Source organism: Columba livia, chromosome 2 (assembly GCF_036013475.1).
Source record: "Columba livia isolate bColLiv1 breed racing homer chromosome 2, bColLiv1.pat.W.v2, whole genome shotgun sequence".
Classification (NCBI taxonomy): domain Eukaryota; kingdom Metazoa; phylum Chordata; class Aves; order Columbiformes; family Columbidae; genus Columba; species Columba livia.
In genome coordinates, this window is record NC_088603.1 from 147254028 (window position 1) to 147279497 (window position 25470).

Below are 25470 nucleotides of genomic sequence, written 5' to 3' on the forward strand. Positions count from 1 at the left end.
TATCTTTGTAAAGAACAGCAGCCATAGGGAAAACAATACATGCTGTGCAACCGAGAGCCTTTCTGCATCTCATCATCCATCTGCACAGTAACAGAGGAGGGAAATAAACTTCTTGTAGATACACAAGAAATATAGACAGCAAATGCTTTGTCTGTCACCATTCCCTAGACCTTATTCAACAGCTGATCAGTATATTGCTGCAAAGGCTGCTTTCCAAGAGATGTCAGTCTGTCAGGACTTGCAGGCCACGTTCAAAACTAGTAACAAATCCTGCAGTTACAAAGCAGAACTTGCCTTCATTGCGTCAGATTATATTTAGTGTCATCAGAAGTACACATTTGTGCAAAACGAAGTTGTCATGAGTGCTGATCACAGCGGTGTAACAAAGAACAAAGCTGATAATAGAAACGTCCTCCATCATTCATATAAGAAGGAGGCAGAAAAGCTACCTTTCATTCTAGCCCAAGTACCTGAGCTCCCACACTTCTCTCCCTTACAGAGCTTTAACCAAAGGAACGAAAAATCAAGCCCTTTTCTGGCGCAGACGAGCTGCAGACACTCAGCTCAGCATGGGCCAGCCTGCAACCCGCGAGATCTACAGCGCAAACAAGATCAGCCCGACTGCTTCCACAGGTAGCTCGAAAGCAGCGCCGTCACTTTGGTGCAGGCCCAAATCAAGTCATCCCTGCATAAGCTCGGCAGGCACCGAGTAGCTCCTTGGGAGACGCGCTGCTCCCACAGGATTGGGTCCAAGCCTCTGGATCTACCAGGAGCACTGAACTTCAGACGCACGGACATACCCCACATGGAGAGGAAATTCTAGAAGCAAGGGAACAGCAGAGCTGAAGGAATTCAAACTGGATATATTCTGGCATTCAGAAGCGACTGGCATGGAAATGAATTGCGTTTTATAGACAGTCTCCCCTAATTTTCCGCACAGACATTCCTAGCATAGAATGCTTGAACAAAACCACAGTACGGCCAGTAAAATAACTCTTCCTGATGGCAAGAAATCTATTTACATATTCAAGCTTTAAATCTCTCGGCGAGCTAAATCATGACGCTTCTGCTCCCAATACCAAAACAAGTAACCCGTCAATGCCAGGTCCCTGCTATATGCACAGAAGGTGTTCAAACAAGATACAGAGCTAACGCCTAACAGCTTATAACACAACTTTTATTAGAAAAGTTATACATAACAGCATCGACTATTTCCAAGAATATCAACCTTGAAAAGCAACAAAACCAGACTAAAAATGTGTAACAAGAAACTAATGACCTTTTCTATAATTAAACATTCAAGTTATCTACAATGTCTCTTTTTACAAAGGGGAAAATCATGGTTTTACAGGCACATCATGTTGAAAATAAAGCTGCAGTAACTTTATACAATTAACTTTTTCAAGGATTATTAAAACATGGTCATCATGTAGTCTCAGATTTTCTTAAACATTCACATAATTTTACAGTTGAGTATATACTGAAATTTCAGAGTCCCAAAATTATTTCACAAAAGTGCCAACATTAAAACCAGAACCTTCAGTGTGAATAATTTTGCCCTAAAAAAAGTTAAGACACATTTCCATAATCAACATATTCACATAATTTCTGGTGCTACCTGGTCTAACAGTAAAGCTTAATTCTTTAGAAGTAAAATCAAGTGGGACTTCTTTTGCAAAACTGATAAAATGTTTTGAACACAGGAGTGTGCATTATTGGAAAAATTGATCCTAAAACCATAAATATATCCAAAAGCCATTAATAGACCACACAATTACGTGGAACTGTGCCTGTTTGTACTGTATATTCAAGTTTGTTGCCCTTTCGGTACAGGTGGTATCTGAATTTAGCATCTTTACAAAGGCAATCTGTTCAACTTCTCTCACTCTTCATATGCCTGCTTAATAAAAATCAGATAATTTACAATCTAGAAGTCTGTTTTAAAAAGTCTGGAGTTTATATACAGCTCTAACAAACCTAAAGCATTCTGATATCTTAAAGGTTTAAATGAAATGACTAGAGTTTTTACTTGACACTTAGTAACTAGCCATTATCAGTAGTGGACCATAATGAGGTGGTAAGTGAAAAGGAATGTTTCGCCTAAAATGTTGAACGTTGTGTTCTGTCCTTTCACGTATGCAATAGTATCACGTAGAGGAAGTGTTTTCCACAGACACCCGTTTCCCCTTAGCATCAAGGGCTACAAAAATCCAACTGCAAAAATGCAGTGACAAAGCAAGCTGACGTATCAGGCACTACCTTTCATATTGGCAGCTTTAAGTGACCCACGGTATGCACAAAAATCTAGGGAAGGGGAAAAAAAACACCACAATGAGAAGCAGGCCAAACATTTTAGATGAGTTTGGCAAAGTTTTTAAATCAGACAATAGGTTGGCCATTCAGTTTTACTTGTATAGGTTAAAAATATCACTATTGAATCAACTAGTCCAATTATCATAAGACATTTTCATTGATACTCAACATCACATGCACCAATATTGCACACATTGCTCTGAGTTGGTAAAGCAATCTTCACCTGGGTCCTTGAGCTGTCTGGTTTCTGCAGCTGGAGCTCAAGCCTCCTGCCCCAGCAGTTTCACTAAAAATTTAAGTGGTAAATTTAAAATACAAAAACCAAAAGAACCCCTCCCCAAAAAACCCAAGGACTTTATACAGACAATAAAATCTAAATTTTCTGCAATGATCTTGTGGGCCCTACAGATGGGGCAATACATGTACGCACTAGTGAAACGAACACTAGCTCTGCTGTATCTAACCATTCAAATAATGTGAAATCTGGGACCAGGCGTTGCAATGATGTCGCTGTAAGGCTCCTCCTGGGTCAGCTCTATAGCTTGCTGCTTTTTAAGTACCAGGAAACTGTAGAATTTTGCAGCTGCTTGTTTTCTATTCGTATTTCTGCACAGCTCAAGCAAACTGATAGATTCCGCTCCAGTCTTAGCGAGAGCTCTCTGAAAAACACAAACATTGATACTGCAAGTTAAGTAGAGAACTACATACAATGTCCATTGGCAAGTTTGTTTGTTGTCACCCCAGGACACTGCGAGGGACTGGGAAGGACTTGACATTGGATGGGGACATTACGATACACACATGAAAATTTCCATATGGACCTTATCTAAATGAAACCAAGTGGGCTTCCCAGAGATGTGTGAAATATCTGTCTTGAATCTGTGCAACGTCTTCCAGAAACACTGTAGTATAGCACAAGATTTTCCTTCTGCACTGATAGCTAGCCAGCCGTTTTTGTCTACAGAATATTGTTAAATAGGGATGAACCCCCCTGTTTTATTTTTTAAAATAACTCAAAAATAATAGTAATCTATGTTTAAAACAAAAATTTCGAGAGGTAAGGTTCTTTAAAAGACAATTTTGCCAAGGTGAAAGCTTGTTTACTTGTAAAACTCCTCTGTCTGAAACTAAGTATCCAAAGTTGCTTCCATTTTTTCAAAGTCTTGGCCAGAATATCGAAAAAAAGAAATCAGGAAAATACATCTGTTTGCTGGCTAGCACAACTACTGACGTCTTCAATTTAAAACAGAACTGTCTGCTCTGGAATATCTACTAGATGAAAAGATATTAGGCTGGCCAAACCAAATTACTTTATATTAAACAGATCTTAGCTTTGAATCTCATTATAGACTTAATGTTTCAGCCATCCAGTGCGATGCTCTTTCAGGCACATGGAAGAAATAATTTAAAAAAATAAAAACAAAAAAAAACAACACGCACACACACAAAAACAAAGCTGACGTGGTCCACAGAGAATTCTGAAGCTCTTTTCAGAAACTGTGATGATACATTTAGGAAGGAAAATATTACACAACATTACCGACCAAACGTTTGTATACTTTAAAAATTCCTTTTAAGCAACAGCTGTACTCGTTTGGGCTGAGACAGAGTTAATTTTCTTCACAGTAGCTCATACTGTGCTGTGTTTCAGATGGGAGCAAATGTTTTTGTTTTGGAACAAGTAGGCTGGGGATGCACAAGCTGTTGGGAGGGGACACAGCTGAGACAGCTGACCCCAACTGACCAAAGGGATATTCCATACCATATGACATCATGCTCAGCAATAAAAGCCGAGGGAAAGAAGAACGGGGTGTGTGCACGTTTGGTGTTACGGCATTTGTCTTCTCAAGTAACCATTACACGTAACGATGCCCCACTTTCCTGGAAACGGCTAAATGTCTGCCTGCTGTTGGGAAGCAGTGAATGAATTCCGTATTTCGCTTTGCTTGCACACACAGCTTTTGCTTTGAACTGTCTTCATCCCAACGCACAAGTTTTCTTGCTTTTACCCTTCTGACCTTCTGATTTCCTCTCTCACCCCACCAGAGGGTAGTGAGGAAGCGGCTGTGTGGGACTGAGCCAATTACCAGGGTTAAACTACAACAACAGTTTAAAACAATGTATCTTAAACTAGTGGAATTCTTGCAGGTGTGCAAAAGAACCAGCTTAAATCAAATCAGTTTACAATGTAATCTGAACTAAATTTCAGTGTATGTAACTGTCATAAAGGCTATATAGGATTTTAAAATAAAGGTTTCATTGTTTACAGATGCAAGCAAGTAATTCTTATAACTCGATTACCATTTTCCAGAAACGTAAAGCTTTTGCTTGATTATATCATACTTTTGAGCAACTTTAAACGAAATACTACTAAATCTCAGTTTACTGAAAACTCAAAAGCATTCTCTGCCCCCCTCCAATCCACTTATGCTGGAAATCAAAAGATACAATAATGACAATGAGCTTTTATCAGCAAAGACAGAGCCCATGAACTTCACAGAAAAGGAAGGATGACTTTGGACAGCAAAACTAGCTTAGAGAGATGGAACCGAAATACTCCATTGACAGCAGAATCTCTGAAGTTGCCAGAATGTTTAAGAGAACAGAGGAATAGGAACCACAAACTAGGCTGAAAGGCAAAGGTAGCCCAAGAATATATGAAGTACACATATATGCAAATGGACAGCAGTTTGCACTTAAGCGTATACAAGGGGTGTTCAGTTATCTTCTCAGAAAAAAGCTCTTTAGGAAGCCAAGAATCCATTCTACAAAGATTATCTGCCTGTGCAGACTGAAGCCACATGCAGAAAAGTAATGGTGCACTTCAGGCAACATCAGATTCCCCCAGTTGTTACAGATTCAGCTTATCATAATGTCTAAGTTTTCAGATTAGCCTATATGGGAGTAAACCTCCTACAAAATGGTTTTATTCCCAGATCTTGCTGGGGTTTGCTTAGGGTCACATAGCACAAAGTCGAAGGTGTGAAGGTTTCATTAAAAACACAGCCAAACACAATGATTTTAAAATGTGATTTTCTGAGAGTCTTACTTGCTCACCAAGTGTGGACATAAAGGTTGAAAAACACTTAAGCAAAAAATGTTACTTCAAACGTTCTTTGGAAAAAAAGTGACTGTTGTGTTTACATTTAATCTATTACAAGCATTTTCTCCCCTTTAAGAGAGAACTGATACTTCAAGTCTGTAACATCTACTGCAAAGAAAGCTCTTTTAGCTTTTTTACTCAGGTCAAAAGTGTCAGTGAGCACATTCAAAAGCTACTTTAAGAGGAAGCAAATTATCATGTGTACCTGAAGTCCATGAAGCATTTGTTGAGTTCTCTTGTTCCATCTCCTTTCTTCTTGATCCTGATCACCCCCTGTGCCATCTTCCTCCTGCAAACCGCCAAAATTGATGCATTTACAAAACAATACTCTTTTCATCCACTGAGTTACGAAAGAGCTATTTCCAGACATCATTACAGCTTTTTATTGTCATCAAGCAAGAAGGTCGAGACAACTTGACTTACAGGATACATCCAGGAGAGGCAGAAAGTGGGACAGAGCAAAACACATACATAAAGCTGAGGTACCGCAGGAAGGCTGCCTGCCACCCTGACTGTACCCCAAAAATGTCATGCTGAAAACTAGTAAAACTAAGCAGCTCAGTCATGACAGCTGAATCAGAAGAGACACTTCAGTCTAGTCTAGGATTGCTAGTAGTGAACAAACGTATCAACAATGCTTTTATTTTGCAAACATTAATAAACACCCACAAGTTTTCATTTCACTGTGGAAACAGAACCACTGAAAATGAAAATAGGTTGCTGCTAAAAGCTGTGAAGATCAGTTGTAACAACTCTGCTCCCCATGTCCTATGGAAGCACTCACCTCCACAGAGCTGTACTTGTGAAGATGTGCTACATATGACTTTTAAAATAAGAACTTTACTTCAAAACCAGCAATTAAAATCACCACAAAAGCAACACACGCACAAGCTGTTTCTGCTTTGTTTCTAGTCTTATTTAAAGAACTTCTAACTGTGTAGAAAAAACAGCCAATTTTTTTATTTCTCAAAATTACATCAGCATGTGTTTCTCCCTCTTCATTGTACTACTTTTAAAGTGACATTTCTCTGCATCCAGCTACATCCTGAAGTGGTCAGGTAGCTGGACTAGATGATCATTATAGGTACCTTCCAACTGAAAATATTTATTCTATTCTAACAGCTTTTTACATTGCTAGAAAAATCGTCTTGACAAAAATAACTGAAGTAATTCATGTTTCTTTGTACACGTGACTTGTTACAGAAAGAAACTTCACATGTCCAGATACGTTCCTTTTCCAACAATAAAACAACTTTTGAAAAACTAATTAAATATTATGCATTTTAGGTGTAAAATAAAAAGAATCCAAGTTTGTTTTGATATCCAAATACCGCAGCTAAGAAAACTTCAGTTATCACATTTTAAGACGTGGATGGTTTTCTTACAAAAATCTACTTTCACTAAGTGCCATGAAATATTTAAAATGGAAACATAAAATTAAGTTCCAAACTTTTTGTATAAGGTACCATAATACAGAATTGTTTAATTCAACCATGTATGAGAAAAGGAAAACCCTCTAATTCAAAGCAGAATGTAAATGCAATTTACAAAACTGAATAACATAAACAATATTCAATGGTCCGGGAATAATTTTGAAATGTATATTTTCAAGTATTATAATTTCCTAAGTAAGTACTAAAGATTTGTTTCTCATGCCATTTAATGAATCCAAAGTCAAACAGTGCTGGGGAACACACAAACCCTCTTCTACAGAAAGTTCTTACCTCCTCTTCTTCCTCCTCCTCTTTCTCCTTTTCCTCCTCTTTCTCTTTTTCTGGCAGAAGTTCTAGCTCTGGTATTAGCTGGCAGATGTTTTGGGGCTCCTCTGGAGGCATTTCTACAGGTGGTATTTCGAGCTGTTGTGATGGTGGATGCTTTAAGAGTACACAATATAGTTAAACTGGCAGTATCATTTTATCAGTGCTTTTACAATAGAATGCTGATGCTACAAACCAGTTTCACAAAATCCAAGTCTCTAAATCTCAGCCATTTGTCAGAGTTTTTCTTCTTTGAAAAAATGAAGTGCAATGTTTTGTTTTGCTTTCCATAGATGTATTTTGATCCCTTAGATTCTACTCAAACCAGAAATTATGATACCACTGTAAGGAAAAAGGCTTTCCAATAACTTCACTCAGTCTGCCATCCAAACTACTGATCTCATTTCTTGAATGAGCACGTGCAACTTCAAAATTCCACATGACCACATTCAGTGCCACTTGAACACACTTCAACCCACTGGAACAAGACATCTTCAAAACATCAAAATGTTGTTCTTTGAAATACAAGTATGAGGGAATTAAAACATAAGTACTTTGTAAAATTTCCAAAAATGTACGACTGACTTTGGTGCTCCAGTTATCAGTCAGTAGATCCAGAAAAGCAGTTTAACAGGATTTATGTAGCCAATTTTATAAAATTAATATATAGTATTCTTTCCCTGAATCTATACACAGTTAAGGGTTTGTGACTAAAGCTACCTTGGCACCTGAAACTGTTTCTACACGTATCCTGAAATAACTCAAAATAACTTCTGGTTTAAAGTCATACAGTAGGTATTGCTACAGGTATGTTGCCACAGGCCTGAGCTGGTTGGTGTGATCAAAGAATTCCCAACACATCCCAACACCATGGAGCTCAGCACAAATTTCACCCAGTGTCACAACCAAGAGAAGCAGCAGTTGCCACCCTTTTTATAATAGAATGTAACATCTAACATCTCATTCTACAGCAAACAACCTGCTAGCCAAGAAACATGTAAAAAGTGGGGTTAAATAAGGCACAAATATGAGAAAGCACAAACCAGGACTGTTCTCACCAGGTTAAGTATTCAGAAAAAGAATAAACCTTTCATTTTGCCCATTCCTCTCCCCTTCACAAATATGGTTTCCTTTCACACTGAACACAGCCTTTACAGAAGAGGTAGATTCAAGCTGGTTTCCAAACGTACTCATAATTCAACTAGAAAATCTTTCCTGAAGATCAAAGTTTTTCTTTTAACTCTTAACCTGGAACACTTGGACTATCTTAAAAAGGATGTTGTGAAGCTAGCACAATCCTTTATCAATGAAAGCTGGTCATATATCCTTGCCAAACAACACTTGACAGCTCTGTAAGCAATACACTTTAATCACTGAAGACCTCTTCTGGAGGAAACAGTGCCATTTCTTTATCCCACCTGCATTTTAAATGTTTCAGTAAGCTTTCCACTTAAGAAACACCATAAAGACTACCCAGGGAGAAAGATTCCGATACTACTCCAGCATATCTCAAGACATCACAGTGCTTCAAATCTGCATCATTTCCTGCTCAAAGACACCACCTGCTTCTCATTCTCAAAATAGGAAAAAAAAAAACAAACACCAATCTTACTCACAGGTAACACTGGCTCCGGTTCTACTTGCTGCAGTTTACGTTTAACACCTGTCTGAGGTGGTGGGGGCGGCATAACGGATTCATCCAGGTTGGTTCTGCTGCCTTCCATCATCGATTCTTGTAAACGACTTGGTTCTTCCAGAATAGGTTCATCTATATTCCACAACAAATCCAGTTTTAGATACATTGGTACAGTTTCAAATTACATTACTAAGTCAAATCTGCTATTAATTTAGAATTAAGCACTCTTAACAGCCTCCATAGCTTTTGCAGTGACTTAAATAGAATTGGTACAGATGTGCATACAACTCAATCCAATACTCAATTTACAGGATCGAACTGAATCTCTACGTGTCTTCTACTTCTAGGAAAAAAAAAAAAAGCTATTTTAAGTCACAGACTGTATATCAAACTAAACAACAATTGCAAAGCTCTTTGCTTCATTCAGAATCTTTGGTGACTTACTATAAAGCACAAACAAAAAAGAAAAATAAGCTCCAAGGGAAAGCAGAGCATTTTTGACAAGACACAAACCAATGACATCTCGTTGCTGCTGTTGCTGTTGTTGCTGCTGCTCCTCTCTGGGAACCTCTGGGTTTTCAAAGTCTTTAAGGAACTCATCAAGGTTGTCAGCTTCTCCACCTTTCCTCCTCTTTCTTAGGTCTTCTGGTACCAGAGGTGTAAGACAACGAGTAAAGAGCTACAGGGAAAAGGTTACATTATTCACTATTGTAGTTCTCAGTGTCCTTAATTTCATTGCAGATCAAATAATTATGGGGCATATTCCTTTTCCATTTTTAAGCTCCTCTCCAACAGTAGTAACATTAAAAAAAATTAAGTAATTGCAGTAACTGGTAAATATTTTAAGCATTTGTGTTTCCTTTTTTTTTAAATTATGAATACTGCTATCACTATATCACTATTCATAAGCTGTTGTTTACTATATATCCTGAATATAGCTCATTTCCATTTAGAAATGAACCTGCACAAAAACATTACCTTCAGTAGCCTGTTATTCCACAAAGGCTGTGCAGGCAGAGAGAAAAGCTTTTCAACTCCACCAGTTTCTTTCCACATCATCAGTTTCTTAGTAGGAGGAGCCAAGTCCAAAGTAGTAACAATATCAGAGTAGTCACTTAATTGGGCCCGAATAGTCTTGCTATCCAGTTCTTTCACACTGTCCACAATCAGCTTTCTCTTCCTCTTTGCTTTGGTTTCCTTGACTGTTGAAGTAAAGAAGGTTAGCTCAAAGAGACAGCACACTGCAGAAGAATCTTGCAGGTTCTCTACAGGTCTTATTTGCCCATGTATACAGCTGCCTCAAGAATCTAGGGCAATGTTAACTTTGGGAGAAGGAATTCAAACCTATAAGCACTATGAAAGGTCAAACACTATGAATGCTGTACCATAACCTACAAATTCTTCTGTGTATACTTGTAGTTCTACTGAATCTACCCAATCTCAATGTCTTCAGCTGCACATGCCCTCCTCCCTCATGGCCTTCTGGTCAGCCTGGTGGTGTTCTTCAGGAGAAAACTCCAGAGATGTACAGTTCCTCTCACCAAAGAGTCAAAATACCACACCAAGATTTTCCTCTAAGCCCCTTCTGAGCTTTGGTGGTGTTAATGTGGGTGGTTACCTGTACCTTCATCTTGCTCTAGAATGACTTTACTGTAAGTTGCTTACAGGCCAGCACTCTGCAGCAGACCCTGAAGCTCTGGCTGGTCCCAGGTGATGAGCTAGGGCCTCTGTTGTTAGCTTGCCACCAGAGGGCAGCGCTAGGGCTTTTTAATTGGGAAAGCAGAGAATGTGGATCTGGAGTTCAGTCTGAAAACTACTTTTATTTTTTTCCCCCCACATTTTTTATTTTTTTTTTTTTTTTTTTTCAATAAAGCAATACAGTACCAGTTAAAGTAAGAAAGTGTCTTGCATTAGAGAAAAAGGAAGAATTTCACTATTTAGTAGAACTTCAAATGAAGAGATACATTTACCGAATTCTGCTATGGATCACTAGAAGAACACGCTCAGTGTAAAGTCATTCCTGGCCTGCAAATATAGCTTATTGAGAACTGTGCTGCACTACATATACTGTATTAGAATTGAAGACGTGACAAGTTCCATTTTACCTCATTGTATTTTAATTAGCATGCTTATCAAAAGCTACAGTATCATGCCACTATATATACTGACTGCAGAAACTACAAACTAGTATCCTTCAAGACTATTAACGCTACCTACTTGGAAAATACTGGAAGGCTACCGTTAGAATAAAAGGAATTCAGCACTTGGTTTCTCTTCCAGCTGAGAAGCAGACTTAGTACCAGAGCTGGACATTCATTTCCATTCTATTGAGCTACGGTGGTCTCTGCTGACCCAAGTAAAATATTTTCAAATAGCTTACTCACCAGTTATGTCAATTGGCTCCAGAGCAAAGGCTTCCTCCTCATTGGGAACAAGGGTTGTCTGATCAGTCATAGTTGGTAACGGTTCAACTGGATCTACTGAGTCCGGGCTGTCCGGTCCACCCACTGCCAATTAGAACAAGTGTCTCGAACTATGTCAAAACAGTAAGAAGAAACTATGCTACCCTTCCCCATCTCCTCCTCCACACCTTAAAGTGATTTACTACATTTCATACTTTTGAACTCAACATGCTTTTAAAGAATTAGAAGTCAAATGAAATTGATTGAAAACAAGTAATTCTAGATCTAGCCCTAGATCATACTCACTTGATACATTATCATCATCATCCATATCATCATGGGGAGGTTGCTCTGGCATCATTACTCCACTTTCGGAGAGTGCAGGGGGGTCATCAAAAATACCACCATCATTATTACTGAGAAGTTTGTCATCTGAAACAAACATGAAAGAATCAGTTTTGTGTCCCCAAATTCATGAAACAAGTATAGACACATTTATTAAGTACATACAAATTTTTAAAAAGTTAGTGAAACCTATACTTTCAATGCTGACTCAAAAGCAATCAGGAGTGCTTTTTCTAGGCACACTTCAGCTCAAACTTTGAGATAACAGGTAACTTTTATTACAATACACTTGGGCACATATTTGCATCTTACTAGATTTCTTGGTACTTCACAGAGACAAACTCAATACAATTCTCAATATATTAATTAAATCCTTGGAAGGAGTCAAAACCAAGAAGAGTTGCGTATTGATTTTTCTCTAGAGAACATTATGTATAGAATGAAAAAACTATGGATGATTTAATTTTACTTCATTTGAAATATGCCAACACTTAACATGCTACACATCATCCATATTGCTGTAGCACTCAAACCAGAACTCCATTGCTGAAGGCGTAAGTTATAGAAGGACCTTGGTAAAAAAGGAAACAACCTTCCCACAGACTCCCCAAGAACTAATTGAGGCAGAAGGTAGGACAGAGGAAAACAAACTTCTCAAACATACCCAATATTCCACCATCATTTCCTTCTCCAAAATTATCATCTTTGTATTGATCTTCATATTCCAGGTGATTAGATTTCTCATTGAGGTGACTGGTGCTCTGTTCAGGTTCCAGCAGGAGATTGGAAGCACTGGTGCTCACTAGCATGTCATCCTCAAATGCACTACCTTCTCTCATCATCTCACGGTCATCCATCCCAAAGTCACCTGCAAGAATATGATTTCACTGCTATAAATGCTAAAACTAAAATGCAAGAGAACTAGTTAAACAATCATCAAAGGCCCAAATTGAGACCAAACTTTATTTCAAGTTATCTTAACTGCAGACTTAATGACAAGATGTAAGGAATTATGCCCCACAATACCATAGCAAAAATACTGTTCTATTATATAAATAACCATCTCCTCTTCAAAGCATTTTATTATACATATTTGAATTGATTTCTGCAAGATCATACTAAATTTTTGCTGCACTGAAAACAAAGAATTCCAAGGAATTCAAAAAAGTTGTGCCTTATGACTTGAGGCTGGGCTTCATGTACAGAGAGCAAACCAATAACAAATCAACACCACCACAAAAAAACACCTAGATTATACTTTCAAAGAGATTACATTACTGTACGCTGGAAACTAGATATTCAAATACAACTGTCTTCAGGCTTTGATTCAGATCTTTGAATGCTGTCCTTGAAAAGATACTGAAAGAGGTAAACTGGTCACCACTGACTACTATAGCTTTAAAAATCTAATAACATTTTCTGACTGAAAACATGCCTATGACTGAAGCAATGACTGATTTCATATTCACACCACATTTTGAAAATAGAAATAGACATAATACTTCACTAATTAACCTGAAAACATTCTTCAGCTTTATATAGGCAGCTAGAAACCTGTTGAATTAGAGGTCAGGTTTTTTGGAAAACTGACACGTGCAGAATAAATATGAAATGTATGGAAACACAGCATGCTTGATCTGATTTGTTTTATACTTAGTGGGAATTCAGTAGTAATTGCAAACCTGTAACTTCACAGTTACCAAACCTAGCTTAGTAACACATAATAATACATGAGATTTTTACCGAAGTCATTATCCTGGAGGATACTGATGTTGCCTACTTCTTCTCTCATTGTAATTTCTTCCACTCTACTCTGGTTCAAACTGAACTGCTGAGCCACATCAATATCACTTGAACAAAGAGAAGGCAATTATTAAAAAAATCTCCATTAAAAAAGAAAAAATATCAACAGATAAAGCCTGCTTAGATAAATGTGAAATTAGGTCCTAAAAAGTACACTATATACTTCAGTCAATCAATGAAAAAGCTGATGGTGAATCCAGAACAGAAAACACTACTTAAAACAGTTATGATCATTCGTGGTCAAAACTTATCACCTAAATTGCATTAGCTTCTAGGAAACGTATCAGTAACCTCTCTTACTCTTTGCCATGTTGGGGTCACTAATTTTAAAGGCCAAATAAATAAACAAGAAAACACTTCCCTCCATTCAACTTCAAAAGCTATTAATATAATTTATTAAAAAGTATATCTTCTAACAGCACCGAGTTAACACTCTGTGGTGTGTCAAAGTACGTTTCCTAGAAGAACACAGGATTTTTATGCAGTTTCAGATTAGTATATACTCTAATTTGAATATAAACCAAACACTGAGTAAAGCACACTGTAGGCCAGAAATTCCATTATGAATAAACTAAAAGGGCAACATCAATTTTCCAGAACTATTCAGGTTGTATATTTGTTATTATGTTTACAGGTAACCTATTACTATTTATAAGTTTTAAGAATTAAAACTTATAAGGTCAACAAGGATACTTCCATAAAACTAATCTTGTCTAACCAGAGAACGTATGTGATTTAGAGTACCTCAAATAGAAGAAAAAAATAAAACGATACTATATATTTGAGTTTTTCAAAAGCTTCTGCAAGGGCAGCTTTAATTTGGTTAAAATTACATGCTACTATGAACTTAAAATCAACACAAAAATGACTGTGTACCTGCTTGGTATATTAAAGGACTTTAGAAAATAAGTTACCTACAGAGCCTTTTTTTTTTTGAGTTTGCTATTTCAAAGCAGGTTCTTCTCAACTAAAACCCAATCGTTTCATGAAAATAAAAAGAAAACCAAAAAAGAACACACCAAACTTACTCTAGATCAGGAAGTGGTTGGTCAAAATCATGAAATTCCTCAGGTAAGGTAATAGCATTGTAAGCAGCCTCTCTGTTTTCCTCGGGCAAATCGACAACCCCTGCAGAGAAGAACACTCAGACGTGAGTTCCCATTCCTTACAAGGACAGCTTTTTTCCCTGTGCGTTCGGCACTGTTCTCTCTGCATGACCTCCTTGTCTTTAAATTGTCGAACTGAACCAATGTTAGACACCTATGAAGAAACCTTAGATAATCTTAGTATTGAGATTCAGTCTAAATTCAAAATATATACTCTCAGGCCCTTGCACTGTTGTATAACCCTGGAAGCCTCAAATCACTCAATCTTTGTGTAGCACAATGCAGATCTGTGCAGCTAACACAGGTGTTGTATGTCATCACAACACTATTCAGGTATCTGCTACAAAATCATTTTATCATGATGCTGCAGTCCTGTATTTTGGGTTTGGGTAAAGCAGTGGAAACACAGTATGACTCATTTGCTACTGGTCATTTAGTCAGCTCAATTAGCTCTAGAAGTCCCAGCACAGTACTGACTCTACTTGGGCCACACAAACTTGCAGGCTTCTACATTTAAAAGAGCTGGATTACCTAAACCACATACATACCTTTTCATATCCTCCCGAGATGCTTAATCTGCTATTCAGCCAGCATTCTCATAGCATGACTATCAGATTAGGCATCACACAAAAACAGTGCCAGTAGCTGGTTGGTGCCCCTCTTTTATTCAAAGGCTTAGAGGTCAGGATGCTTGAAAGTGCATGAGAAATGTAGGTTCAATTCCTTCTGTAACTTGCAGAAGATTTGAGCTTTACGTTCTGCCTTCTGACCCAGACAACACAGGCAATTCTCAGGTACAGGTATTTCAGAAACACTCTGCCCACTGTGTTCCCCTCCACAATGCATCAAAGAACCACTGTCCAGAGAGACCAGGAACAAGCATGAGTCTGTAGTTTACTCATCTTGTTACTCTGCTAGGAATGAAGAAACCTAGTCCATCCTTTCAGGGCTATCCAACATTTTTACCTATTGGTTGCTTAAAATTAAACATGTAAATGACTCTCACAGAACAGACAGGATCAAGACACAAAGCGGATAAACTGAGAACAAAGAAAAGTGCCTCAACTTGTTTCGGGTCAGCATGTCATTTTTTGTAAATCTTGTTTTAAGGTGCTTCACCTTCTACATGAGCTCTGCTGGGAGTGGGAAAACATTTTTCTGTGAAATTAGACAAGTTAGGGTGTTATCACCCAGGGAAGTTAAATGGGACAGTAAACAAAAAAGTGGCAACAGTCAACAAATTGCCACTGAAAGCTACATAAAGTTGAATGCCTGAATCACAATGCAAAGACCAGGAAACGAAGATAAAGCCATTCTATGCCTTAACTTTTCTCAGATTTACTGTTGCACTGGCTTTTAAGAGTTGCCTTAAAAAAAAAAAAAAAAAAGTCTTCGTAAGTTCAGCTTTTAAATCTTTTAAATCTATTACACTGGGAAACTTAAAAAGGTAGAATATGATTCAGCAGCTGTGAGTACCCAGCAGCATCACTGCCACAGCTACACTCCAGCTGGAAAAAAGTTTCCCAGGCCAGAACTAAAGAGAATTATCAACCGTGTGTAAGCCAAGTAACAACTGCTGGATGGAAAGTCATTTCAGGTATTAATAAGGCTCCCCACCTTCATGGAAAATCTTAGAGTAAGCAACAATAGAGGGGGAAGTTATAGGTCACACATACAAAATGGAAAATATCATTGTTGCACACATTACAGTTCACATTATTTCCAGGAACTAAAATGTGAAAAGTGGTAAAAAACCAGCTTATTTCTATGTCTCTTTTGTAACTCATGGCAAGGCAATCCTTACCCTTGATGGAAACAAGCTCCCTTCTGTGCTTCTATTCAGTACATGCAACTGGCCTTTTTCAGACTTGTGACAGAAAGTAAAAACCATTCAACATCATACACCAAAACCAGCCAAAATCATAACTGAGATTTTACTGAATTAATACTAATAGGAAACGTTTTTGTTCAGAATTCAATTAAAAGATGTTTTTCAGCCAGCAACTCAGTCATACAGCCAGCCTGAAGCTGCACTAAAAAAACCAGTATCTTCTATAATCCTGTATAACTATGTAATTCCAGTATGGAGACAGCAGGGTAGAATTCTACATCTTCTTAACAAACATCATTATATAATGATACACCACACTTTTCAGAGAGTGCTTAGAGAAAGACAAATACCTGGACGAAAAGCCATCTTAATCTTAATGAAAGCCTCATTGCAGTCTGCAAGAAGGTATTTTGCTTTCCTGTGGTAGATTCTAACGACACCTAGTAAGAGATGTCCTGAGGTTCGAAGTGCCATCTTCACCTAAAAACATATTGCACAATCAGTGAATCAGATATAGCCTTTTTTCCTTTAATGACATTTCAGTCACCTTTGCATGAGTTTTTCAGTAACATCAAATACCCAAAACAAGTATAAACATCAGCAGAAACCTGAAGAAAGAAAGAATGCAAAGTCTACAGTTCAAGATAAATACTCTACATTTTGTAACTAAATTGCATTATACTTTAACGTTAGAAAAATAAAAATAAAATATTATTCAGAATCAGTCAATACAGTATTTCACATCTGAACACACCCTTCCACCCTGTGAAGTAGTAACATTAAGAATTGTGTTTCGGTGACCCAAATAGTAACTACCACCAGCATACACAATTTTTTTTTCACGACAAGATAACATTATATCAGTGTATAACAGATACCTTTGGTGAAATGATACTCTCCACGCTGCTTTCCAGATTACATTCAAAAACATGGGCTTTGGTTAGCTTCTTATCCCAGTGGGCCGCCAGCCAGATTTTGGCCAGCGGCCCACGCTTGCTCAGGACAAAGTGGGCATAGAACATGGTCCCAGATGTCTAAAACAAAGTGCAAACCTGTAAAGAAAAATGCTGTTTTTTTTTTTCTATAACTTTTTCTTAATGAGGAACATCCTTGTAAATACACCCCTTACTCACCCACAGTAAGCAAAGCACATTTGCTTTTCAATAATTAAGGTCAGACCATTTGCATTAAATATTTAAGAAGCCAACACTTCCAAGTAGCAGCCATGTAATAGCAAACATATTTACTGCAGAGCAAATATAAGGGAGGAAGAAGAGCAACCACTGACCATTTACATAACATAAAAATGATCAACCAACAAGAAAAAAAAATCTTATATAGTAATCTTTATGGTAATGATAACAAACTCATATAATGCAAGCAAACATGTCTCAGTTTTCAGTCCACAGTAGTTTTCTACCACTTCCATTGCTTTTTACTCTTAATTCAGTAGCTACTACTACACTATACCAGTAATTGTTTCAGCAAAATATTTAGCATTCTAAAACACACAGTCCAAAACTTTTTGGACTTCAACATATTTTCTTAAAAAGAAAGTATAATTATGTCTTCACTTCTGAACAGACTGTTCTCCATTTCATAATCCTCTTAGTAACACTTCCAATTTTTACTCAGGTGTTGATAAATATGGTAAGGAAATTGACTGCATTATCCCAAGCTTCCTGAAAATTTCATTTTCTTCTTTCTCCTTCACCAGAAAAAGAGAAATCTTTTTATCTACTTATCTAGTAACTACCGTCCTACAGCTGATAACATGCCAACCTATCAAACCATGGAGAAGAAGAACAGGATGATGTCTTATGATCTAAACATGTCCATTTCATGCATGAGGTAAGCACATGATTCAGTTCAACTACAAGCTGAGAAAACAAAAAGTTTGCTTTAAAGAGCTGAAAGATTCTCCACAGCTTTTTCTCTCAGTAACTAGTGAAAAAGAAACAAAAGAGAACAAGAGAAATGCAGGAAGTGCAGTTCAGTTTTTATCTCCTTGATGCCCACAGAAAAACTGCCAGCAGCAGCATAGTAACCTCACAGTAAAAACCAGGCAGTTTAATCTGGGCAGAGGCAATGTGAGGAGCACCAGTTTCCAGCCATAAAAACCCCAGTGTTTCCCAAAGGCATGCCAACACAGCTCATAAGCAAATAGCAAACACAGGGAAACACAAAGCATCGGTAAACATAACAACCAAAGAGAGATGCTCAGGAAAACAATTCCTAAACCATATCAATTGACTTGTAGGGAGAAGAAACAAGTTTCAAAGCAGCTAGGGTAGAGCTGTTGCTTTTTATAGGGTATGCTTCATATTATTACCAAAAAAAAAAAAAAAAAAAAAAAAGGCAAGCACAACTGTGACTGCTAGAAAAATAAGTATAGTGGCAGGAGAAGCACTGGAATTACTGGTTCAGTGGAAGCAAAGCCAACCTCTAGGTATCTGGATAACAAATGAAAAACTGTAGATCTAGGGGTCAATCTCTGAAAGGTAAGGCTAATGATATTTCCCCTCCCATTTTTTTTTTTGTTGTTCTATTTTAATAAATGGGAGTTAAAGGAATATAAAGGATAGGGAAAATTATCTTTGTAGTGGCACCATACAGTGTACTTGTACTCACTCACAGGTATCGTTCAACATAGAAGACGATGAAAGATTTGAATTTCAGCTGCATTAAACAAGAGAACAGCGTTATTTGGACAACACAACTGTCTAATGACAGACTGGCCACTAATTCTGTTCATAACCAAGCATGGACACAGTGGAGAGGATTTAACGGAAATAAAGGCCATGTTCAGCTTCAGCTCAAGTGAACGCAGTAGACAGAAAGGATTAAAACTATTTCTAGGAGTGAAGTTGATAGCTTTGAGTCATAGCAAAGCTGCAGATTAACAAAAAATTACAATGCCGTTTTTATTTGATGAGATTGTACGGAGGCTAAGGACAGCACTGCATAAAGATGGACATGAGCAAGGTTTTCTAGGAAGCACAACGAAACAATCTTGGAAGTCTCCTGCATCAATAAAAGCTATCTAAAGGAACGTATTCTACTCCCCCACCCTAATGTTTTTTTCAAAAGGCAGACTGTCTCAAAGACCAGCAGACATTTCAATCCCTTGTGCATTTTCAAAGACCTCACAGTAGTTTTGTATATGCAGAGACATAACTGTAGCACAGCATTTTGACGTCTTGAGTTGCCACACACTGCTCTGGTAACAGCAGGCCTGTAAATTACCCCTAAATATGAAAAGCAGGGGAAAACACAAACATACAGTTAACAAAACCATTTGTATTACTGGACTAAAAACTTCCAAGAACAGTTACAAAAGAATGTACTTTGATTCATAGAGTTTGGCACAATTATTCACCAACGTTTTAAAATCACTAAAATATGTAGCACAGGCTTCTCAAAACTTTAAACATACAGTTAACTGTAACCCTGAAAATATACTGAAGATTTCCTCTTAAATGTGAAACATACTATTTGGACAACTCTGAACCAACATATCACTTTAAATCCCAGACAGCAAGGGTAATGCAAGCCTAAGACAAACAACTATCTAAGATATTGAAGAGGAAGGTAAGGTTCCCCGAAAAACTGAGGTGTTGAGATTTAATGATTTCACAACTTGCTCCCAGCTCCCCTCCCCTTCTTTTTTTAAAAAAACAGACATTGTTAAATTCTGTCTTTTAAAGCACTGACAATTCAAGCCAATTCAAGCCCTGTAAAGGGGCTTTATATATATTATTTGGTTTCAAAACATATGCTTCCTTAGCAATTAATGCAAAGAACAGAGGCTGAAAACCACTGCACCAAGGGAACACACAGAAACGGTACTTGGTCACCTGTGCTTGAAGTGTTTCCTAGGTTAGACAACTGTTTAGTACTGGAGTTATGTGTCAAACCTAAAACTTGCTTGTAAAACTAATTAGAAAGTTATACTACATGTGCAGGGTATTTAAATTTTTGGAGTGAATAAGAACTAAAAATAACCAGCTTCTGACAGAGGTCATCTGTTGCTCTTCATCCATTAATGAAGTCTCACCACAGCTTAATACGTGGAGAAACACTGACAATCAGACCACAGGCAGTTTTAAAGTGTGTTTTAACCTGGACTGTTATTAACAAATAATACTTCTCTTCCCTGAAGCACTAATTTCCTATCACAATAGGAGTCTCTGTCACTTCCAAATTCCAACAGATGCTCTGCTCTGTGTGGCAATACCTGGGTTACACCAACTGTACAAATCCCACCTCTATGGTTCTGAGGTGCAGCAGTTCAGCTACTGCTGTTTGAAGCATCAGCACAAACACCTAAAGCAAGCCCCAATAGCTGCTATCACCTCCTCTAGATTTTTCTACTTCTTTGCAGATAACCCTTTTCCTTATTTCAGGCTTTTTGTCTGATCTTTAATTCATAGGGCAGTATGCTGATGTAGTGGCACAAAACAAGAAGAAAGATTTTCTGCATAATGTAAGACTGGGATGAATGTTAAAGGAAAGTTTCTTGGAGTGGCAGAGTGCTCATGCAGACATCTAAAACATACGTAATTGGCTACCAAAGCAACTTATAAGACTCCTCAAAAGAAAAAGGGTGGCTGATGGCTCTTAAAAAGCTTGTAAAGTAAAATGTAACTGTTAATTTTTGAAATTGACTGGATATGAACCAGGACCTTAAAACTTGTTCTAAGAACCTACTCATTTTTCTGTCTAGCTTGCAGTGCTCTGAGGCAAAAGTAATACCTATTCACACAAGAGTGGGTGGGACCAAATTCTGATCTTGCCAAACTGTGCTTTTGAAAGACTTCAAAGTTGAGTTCAGTAATCTTCAAATTTGCTTCAATGTGTCACAACTGTCCTCAGGTTCCTCTGCAAAAATTGCTCAACAATTGGATAATCTTATTTTTAATATTTTTCTTTCTATAGAAGTATAAAAAAGGCTACAATTCTATACACAAAGTAATTGAGCATGTAAAGCAAAACTAACACAATATAAATAGTACACAAGGTCTGATCTAGAATCTGCCTGTTTCATTCTCTCATCAGAGTATCTGGTAACTGACTGACCTGAAGAAGCAACAAGAAAATTGGGTAGATGCTACCCATGAACTTCATCTTAACTGTTAATTAACAAATATTAAGTCTTAAAATCCTTCTGCATATTAGAATAGTTAACTATGTCAAGTCTGAAAAGCACTCTTATGTAGCTTGAGTCCCACCCTTCAAGACATTCAGAAAGAAGCTTAATGAACTAAGAGTTGACAATAATATGGTGAATATTATATCTGTTGTCTGCAATATTTTAATTTGATCATGGTCCAATCTAATCCACTAATTTAATTTGCCTGTTACTCTAGTAGGTCAGGTTACACACACACATACCAGTTCATCAGTTAAGTTCAGTCTTTGATTCGTTTTATTGTCACCTACTTTTGTCCCTGTTGTAAGGCCATTCCAGAACCACATTCATCCACTAATCAGCAGACAAATTCCATACTACAGTTTAAAAATCAGCCAGTCATTTAAATTCATTTGTTCTTACGCTGTCCTTCAACCTCTCTTGTCTGCTGGTTCCCCCTACACACATATTTTCTTCCTATGCTGTCCCTGTTTCTGTTTTGCTAAGCCAAGCCAGCCCTGGGTGATCTGGGGAAGCGGAAGCTCACCCTGCACACCTGCAGCACTCCCAGTCGGCCCTGATGGACTTCAGAGGTCCGGCAGGACCACCCTGACCTTGCAGCAGTACTTTGGGTTCTTCAATTTTAACTCATAACTCTTCACTATACGGTCCTTCTTACACATCTAAAACTTCCCTGGAGCACACACTTACTAAAGTTGTCTCACTAGCAGGTTTCATTGTCACACTGAACACCTGGTGCCACTGGAAAAAAAAAAATCAGCAGCAGACCCATCTTCTCAAACTCCACTAATAACTCCTTACAGCTCAATGACTCTTTTCAGCGTTACCTTCTTTCATCTCTTTCCTTGAACCACCTTTATAATTTTCTGCTTAATCTACATTTTTCTGAATTTTAATATATTTCTTTGTGGCACCTGCAGGTCTACTGAAGTTCAGCGACAAGTCACCTCAGTTTCTTACGTCCACAAAATCAATTATTGAAAAGATGAAAATGAACTAGTCCAACTTGACAATACTTTGATACATGCATACAGCTTTTTCCATTTGTCTCCACGTATTGTTTTTTCTATCGACTTTTTTCTGAAATCCTATGGCTGAGGTTTCACTACCAGGCTTATAATTGCTCAAACACTCCACTCCTTAACAGGAGCTGCATTCACTGTTCTCCAATTACAATATACTATGTGCCTACACGAGCAAATTGGTAGAGCGAGCGCCCCACTAAAGCTACTAAGTCAAAAGGCAGGTCACTCAGAATTACTGTACAGTTTAAAATTACTGAACCCTATGAACAGCTTCCATCCCCTACCCACCATTTTAATAACTAAACCTCAGCAGGTATCCTGCCCTTGCGCCTGGATTCAGCATATCTACTCATTCCGTGGAAAATAGTCTTTTTAATTTTAGGCCCTATCTCAATTATCTCAACCTGTTTTGCACAACTCCAGTTACAAGTCAAACTAATACACCTGCGTAAGGCACATACTAACACACTCCTTAAATGCACATAAGCTGAATAAGAGCATAGAATTCCTCATGTTACTCTGTCTTCTGCAGCAGTTATTCCTCTGTAGTGTTCACCTAAAGAACCCAAATGTAAAACATCAACTTACTAACATTTTGCCTTAGAGAAGTTAAACTTGTGTATTAACTGAGGCAACTATTCTTACTTCTGTGGGAAAGTCCATGGTATCAGCAACGCTAATAGCAAGACAAGACTAACTAAACTGTGTGGTAACTTAAGTTTATTGTGGGTATCACTAACTTTTTGCTCTTCCTTTTACTCCCCCCACCAAACTTACTTCCTTACAAACTTACTTCAGTGGGCTTTGTGTTTCCAGGTTCCACAGAACATAAAATATTTACAAATGAACCTTCACAAAATAAAAAGCAAGCCTGGCCTTACTAATGCTTTCACGTTTCCCCATTTTTGATGTAATGAGTTTTACTGAGAAAGAGATTAATGAAAGCGTGTGCTTAGCACACACGTTCACACAATGTGGGCCTCAATGACAACTTCTCCAAATAAATAATATTTTATTTTATGTGCCTAAACTTAACAAAAAGCCATTTTCACTGCAACAGCCAACAAGACACAGTGACCCCAAACTTCCTTTGTTATTGACAGAAACACAACACCGTGTTTCATATTTAATGGAAGCCTTTCATTCAGGATCAGAAATGATCTTAAACGCTATAGCAAGATTTACAACAGAGTGTCCATAGGAGCTGCTAAACGAAGATCTTAATTTCTCAAGAGATAGGTATTTTTAAAGGGGCCTTTTATTTGTAGATCAACAGTCAGAGTGCCCAGAAAGTAGTTCAAATGTTACTAGTAAGGGCTGCGGGAACATTCAACAGACCGCTTTTTTCAAGTGATAAGCTAAATTACATAAGAAAATAAGAGACAGGCAGATAAAACTTTGCTGTCCTCCCCCTTCACCGCCTGCAGCAACCCCGCAACTACGCCGTCCCTTCCGTCAACCCACAGCTGCGGATCTGTTACATTATTCCGGCCACCGGACTCAAATGCGTCGTTCCCTCAGCTCCCCCGTGGAAGCGGGGAGGTCACCGCGCTACCCCACCTGCTCCGGGCTCACAGACCGTCTGTCTCCACCACGGAGCGCATTCCGCTCCGCCTCCCCCGGGGCTCTGTCCCTACCGCCGCCAGGCCGCAAACGGGGCCTCGCTGCCCCCGGCCCTGCCGCAGATCCCTCCTAACACCCGGCCCCGCGCCTCGCTCCCCAGCCCCGCCCGGGGAGCCCCAGGCAGCGCCGCGGCCCGGCGGGCCTTCCCCTCCTGCTGCCTCTCGCCCGCTCACGCCGGGAGGGCTCGGCCGCAGAGCCGGCGCGGCCGTGCCCAGCTGCAGGGCGCCGGCAGCCGAGCCCGAGTAGGCCGGCAGCGCCCCGAGAGCCGTGCCCCTTCGGACGGCGGCAACGAGCCGGGGCGACCGGCGGGAGCGACCGCGGCTGGACCCGCTCCTTACTCTGGTCCGGTGCAGGGGGAGGCTGGCGCGGCGGCTGGCGAGGCCGGGCTGGGGAAGCGCTCCGCTCCTCCTCCCCGAGCCGCTCACTCAAACAAACAAGATGGCGGCCGCGGCCCTTCCTGCCGCCCAAACCGCCCGTTCAAATCGCAGGATGTTTACTGTTAAAATGCCCCCTCCTCCCCCGCGCGCGCCGCCTCCCGCTGCGCCTGCGCGCTGCGCCGCGAGGTGCGGGCGCCCAGTGGGAACTGGCCAAGTACGCATGCGCCCGTCCCCGGCGCTCCGGTGCACGGCCCGGGGGAAGGGGCGGGGCAGCGGGGATGACGAAAGGCCGGATGAGTGACAGCAGCACGCGGCCCTGGTGGACCGGCGGGGCCAGGGCGGGGATGGGGGAACTGCGCCTGCGCGGTTCCTCGGGCCCTACAGCGCCGCTCCGGCGGGCCTGGGGAGCGGCCGAAGGCGGGAGTGGCCGTTGGGCGGGCGCGTGCGGTTGCCATGGCAGCGCGGGGCCGCGGGTCGGGTCCCGCTCCCAGGCCCGGCCCGGCCCGGTCAGTCTGTCCCGCGGCGGCGGTGCCGCCGTCACGGGCCCGGCTGTGCTATGGAACCACAGAGTCCTTTCGGTTGGAAGAGATCATCGAGTCCAACCATAACCTAATTCCAGCACTCAAGCATGTCTCTAAGCACCTTGTCTATGCGTATTTACACACCTCCAGGGATAGTGACTCCACCACTTCCCTGGGCAGCCTGTTCCAATGCCTGACAACATTTTCCGTGAAGAATTTTTTCCTAATATCCAATCTAAACCTCCCCTGGCACAACTTGAGGCCATTTTCTCGTGTCCTGTTGCTTGTTACTTGGGAGGAGAGACCAACCCCCTCCATGCTACAACCTCCTTTCAGGTAGTTGCAGTGCTAGAGACGGACAACAGCAGTGGGAACGGCTGTTGGAGCAGCTTAATTCCGTGCAAAACTGTTTCTAGACTTGTGACAAACACTGGCAGGTACATTAGGTAGCCTCATTGCTGGTAACACAACTAGAA

General features: G+C 39.6%; 1 protein-coding gene across 1 annotated transcript; it reads right to left on the reverse strand.

Annotated features, from left to right (window-relative positions):
- Window positions 1–1156: 1156 nt before the first annotated feature.
- RAD21 (RAD21 cohesin complex component) lies at window positions 1157–24709 on the reverse strand. Its single transcript, XM_065054295.1, has 14 exons — window positions 24435–24709; window positions 17175–17348; window positions 16647–16776; window positions 14388–14487; window positions 13300–13406; window positions 12221–12424; window positions 11518–11643; window positions 11194–11316; window positions 9788–10011; window positions 9323–9488; window positions 8790–8941; window positions 7141–7290; window positions 5622–5705; window positions 1157–2972 (listed from the first exon to the last, which is right to left on the reverse strand). The coding sequence occupies exons 2-14, from the start codon at window positions 17316–17318 to the stop codon at window positions 2781–2783; spliced, it is 1902 nt and encodes a 633-aa protein (XP_064910367.1). The 5' UTR covers window positions 17319–17348; window positions 24435–24709; the 3' UTR covers window positions 1157–2780.
- Window positions 24710–25470: the final 761 nt, after the last annotated feature.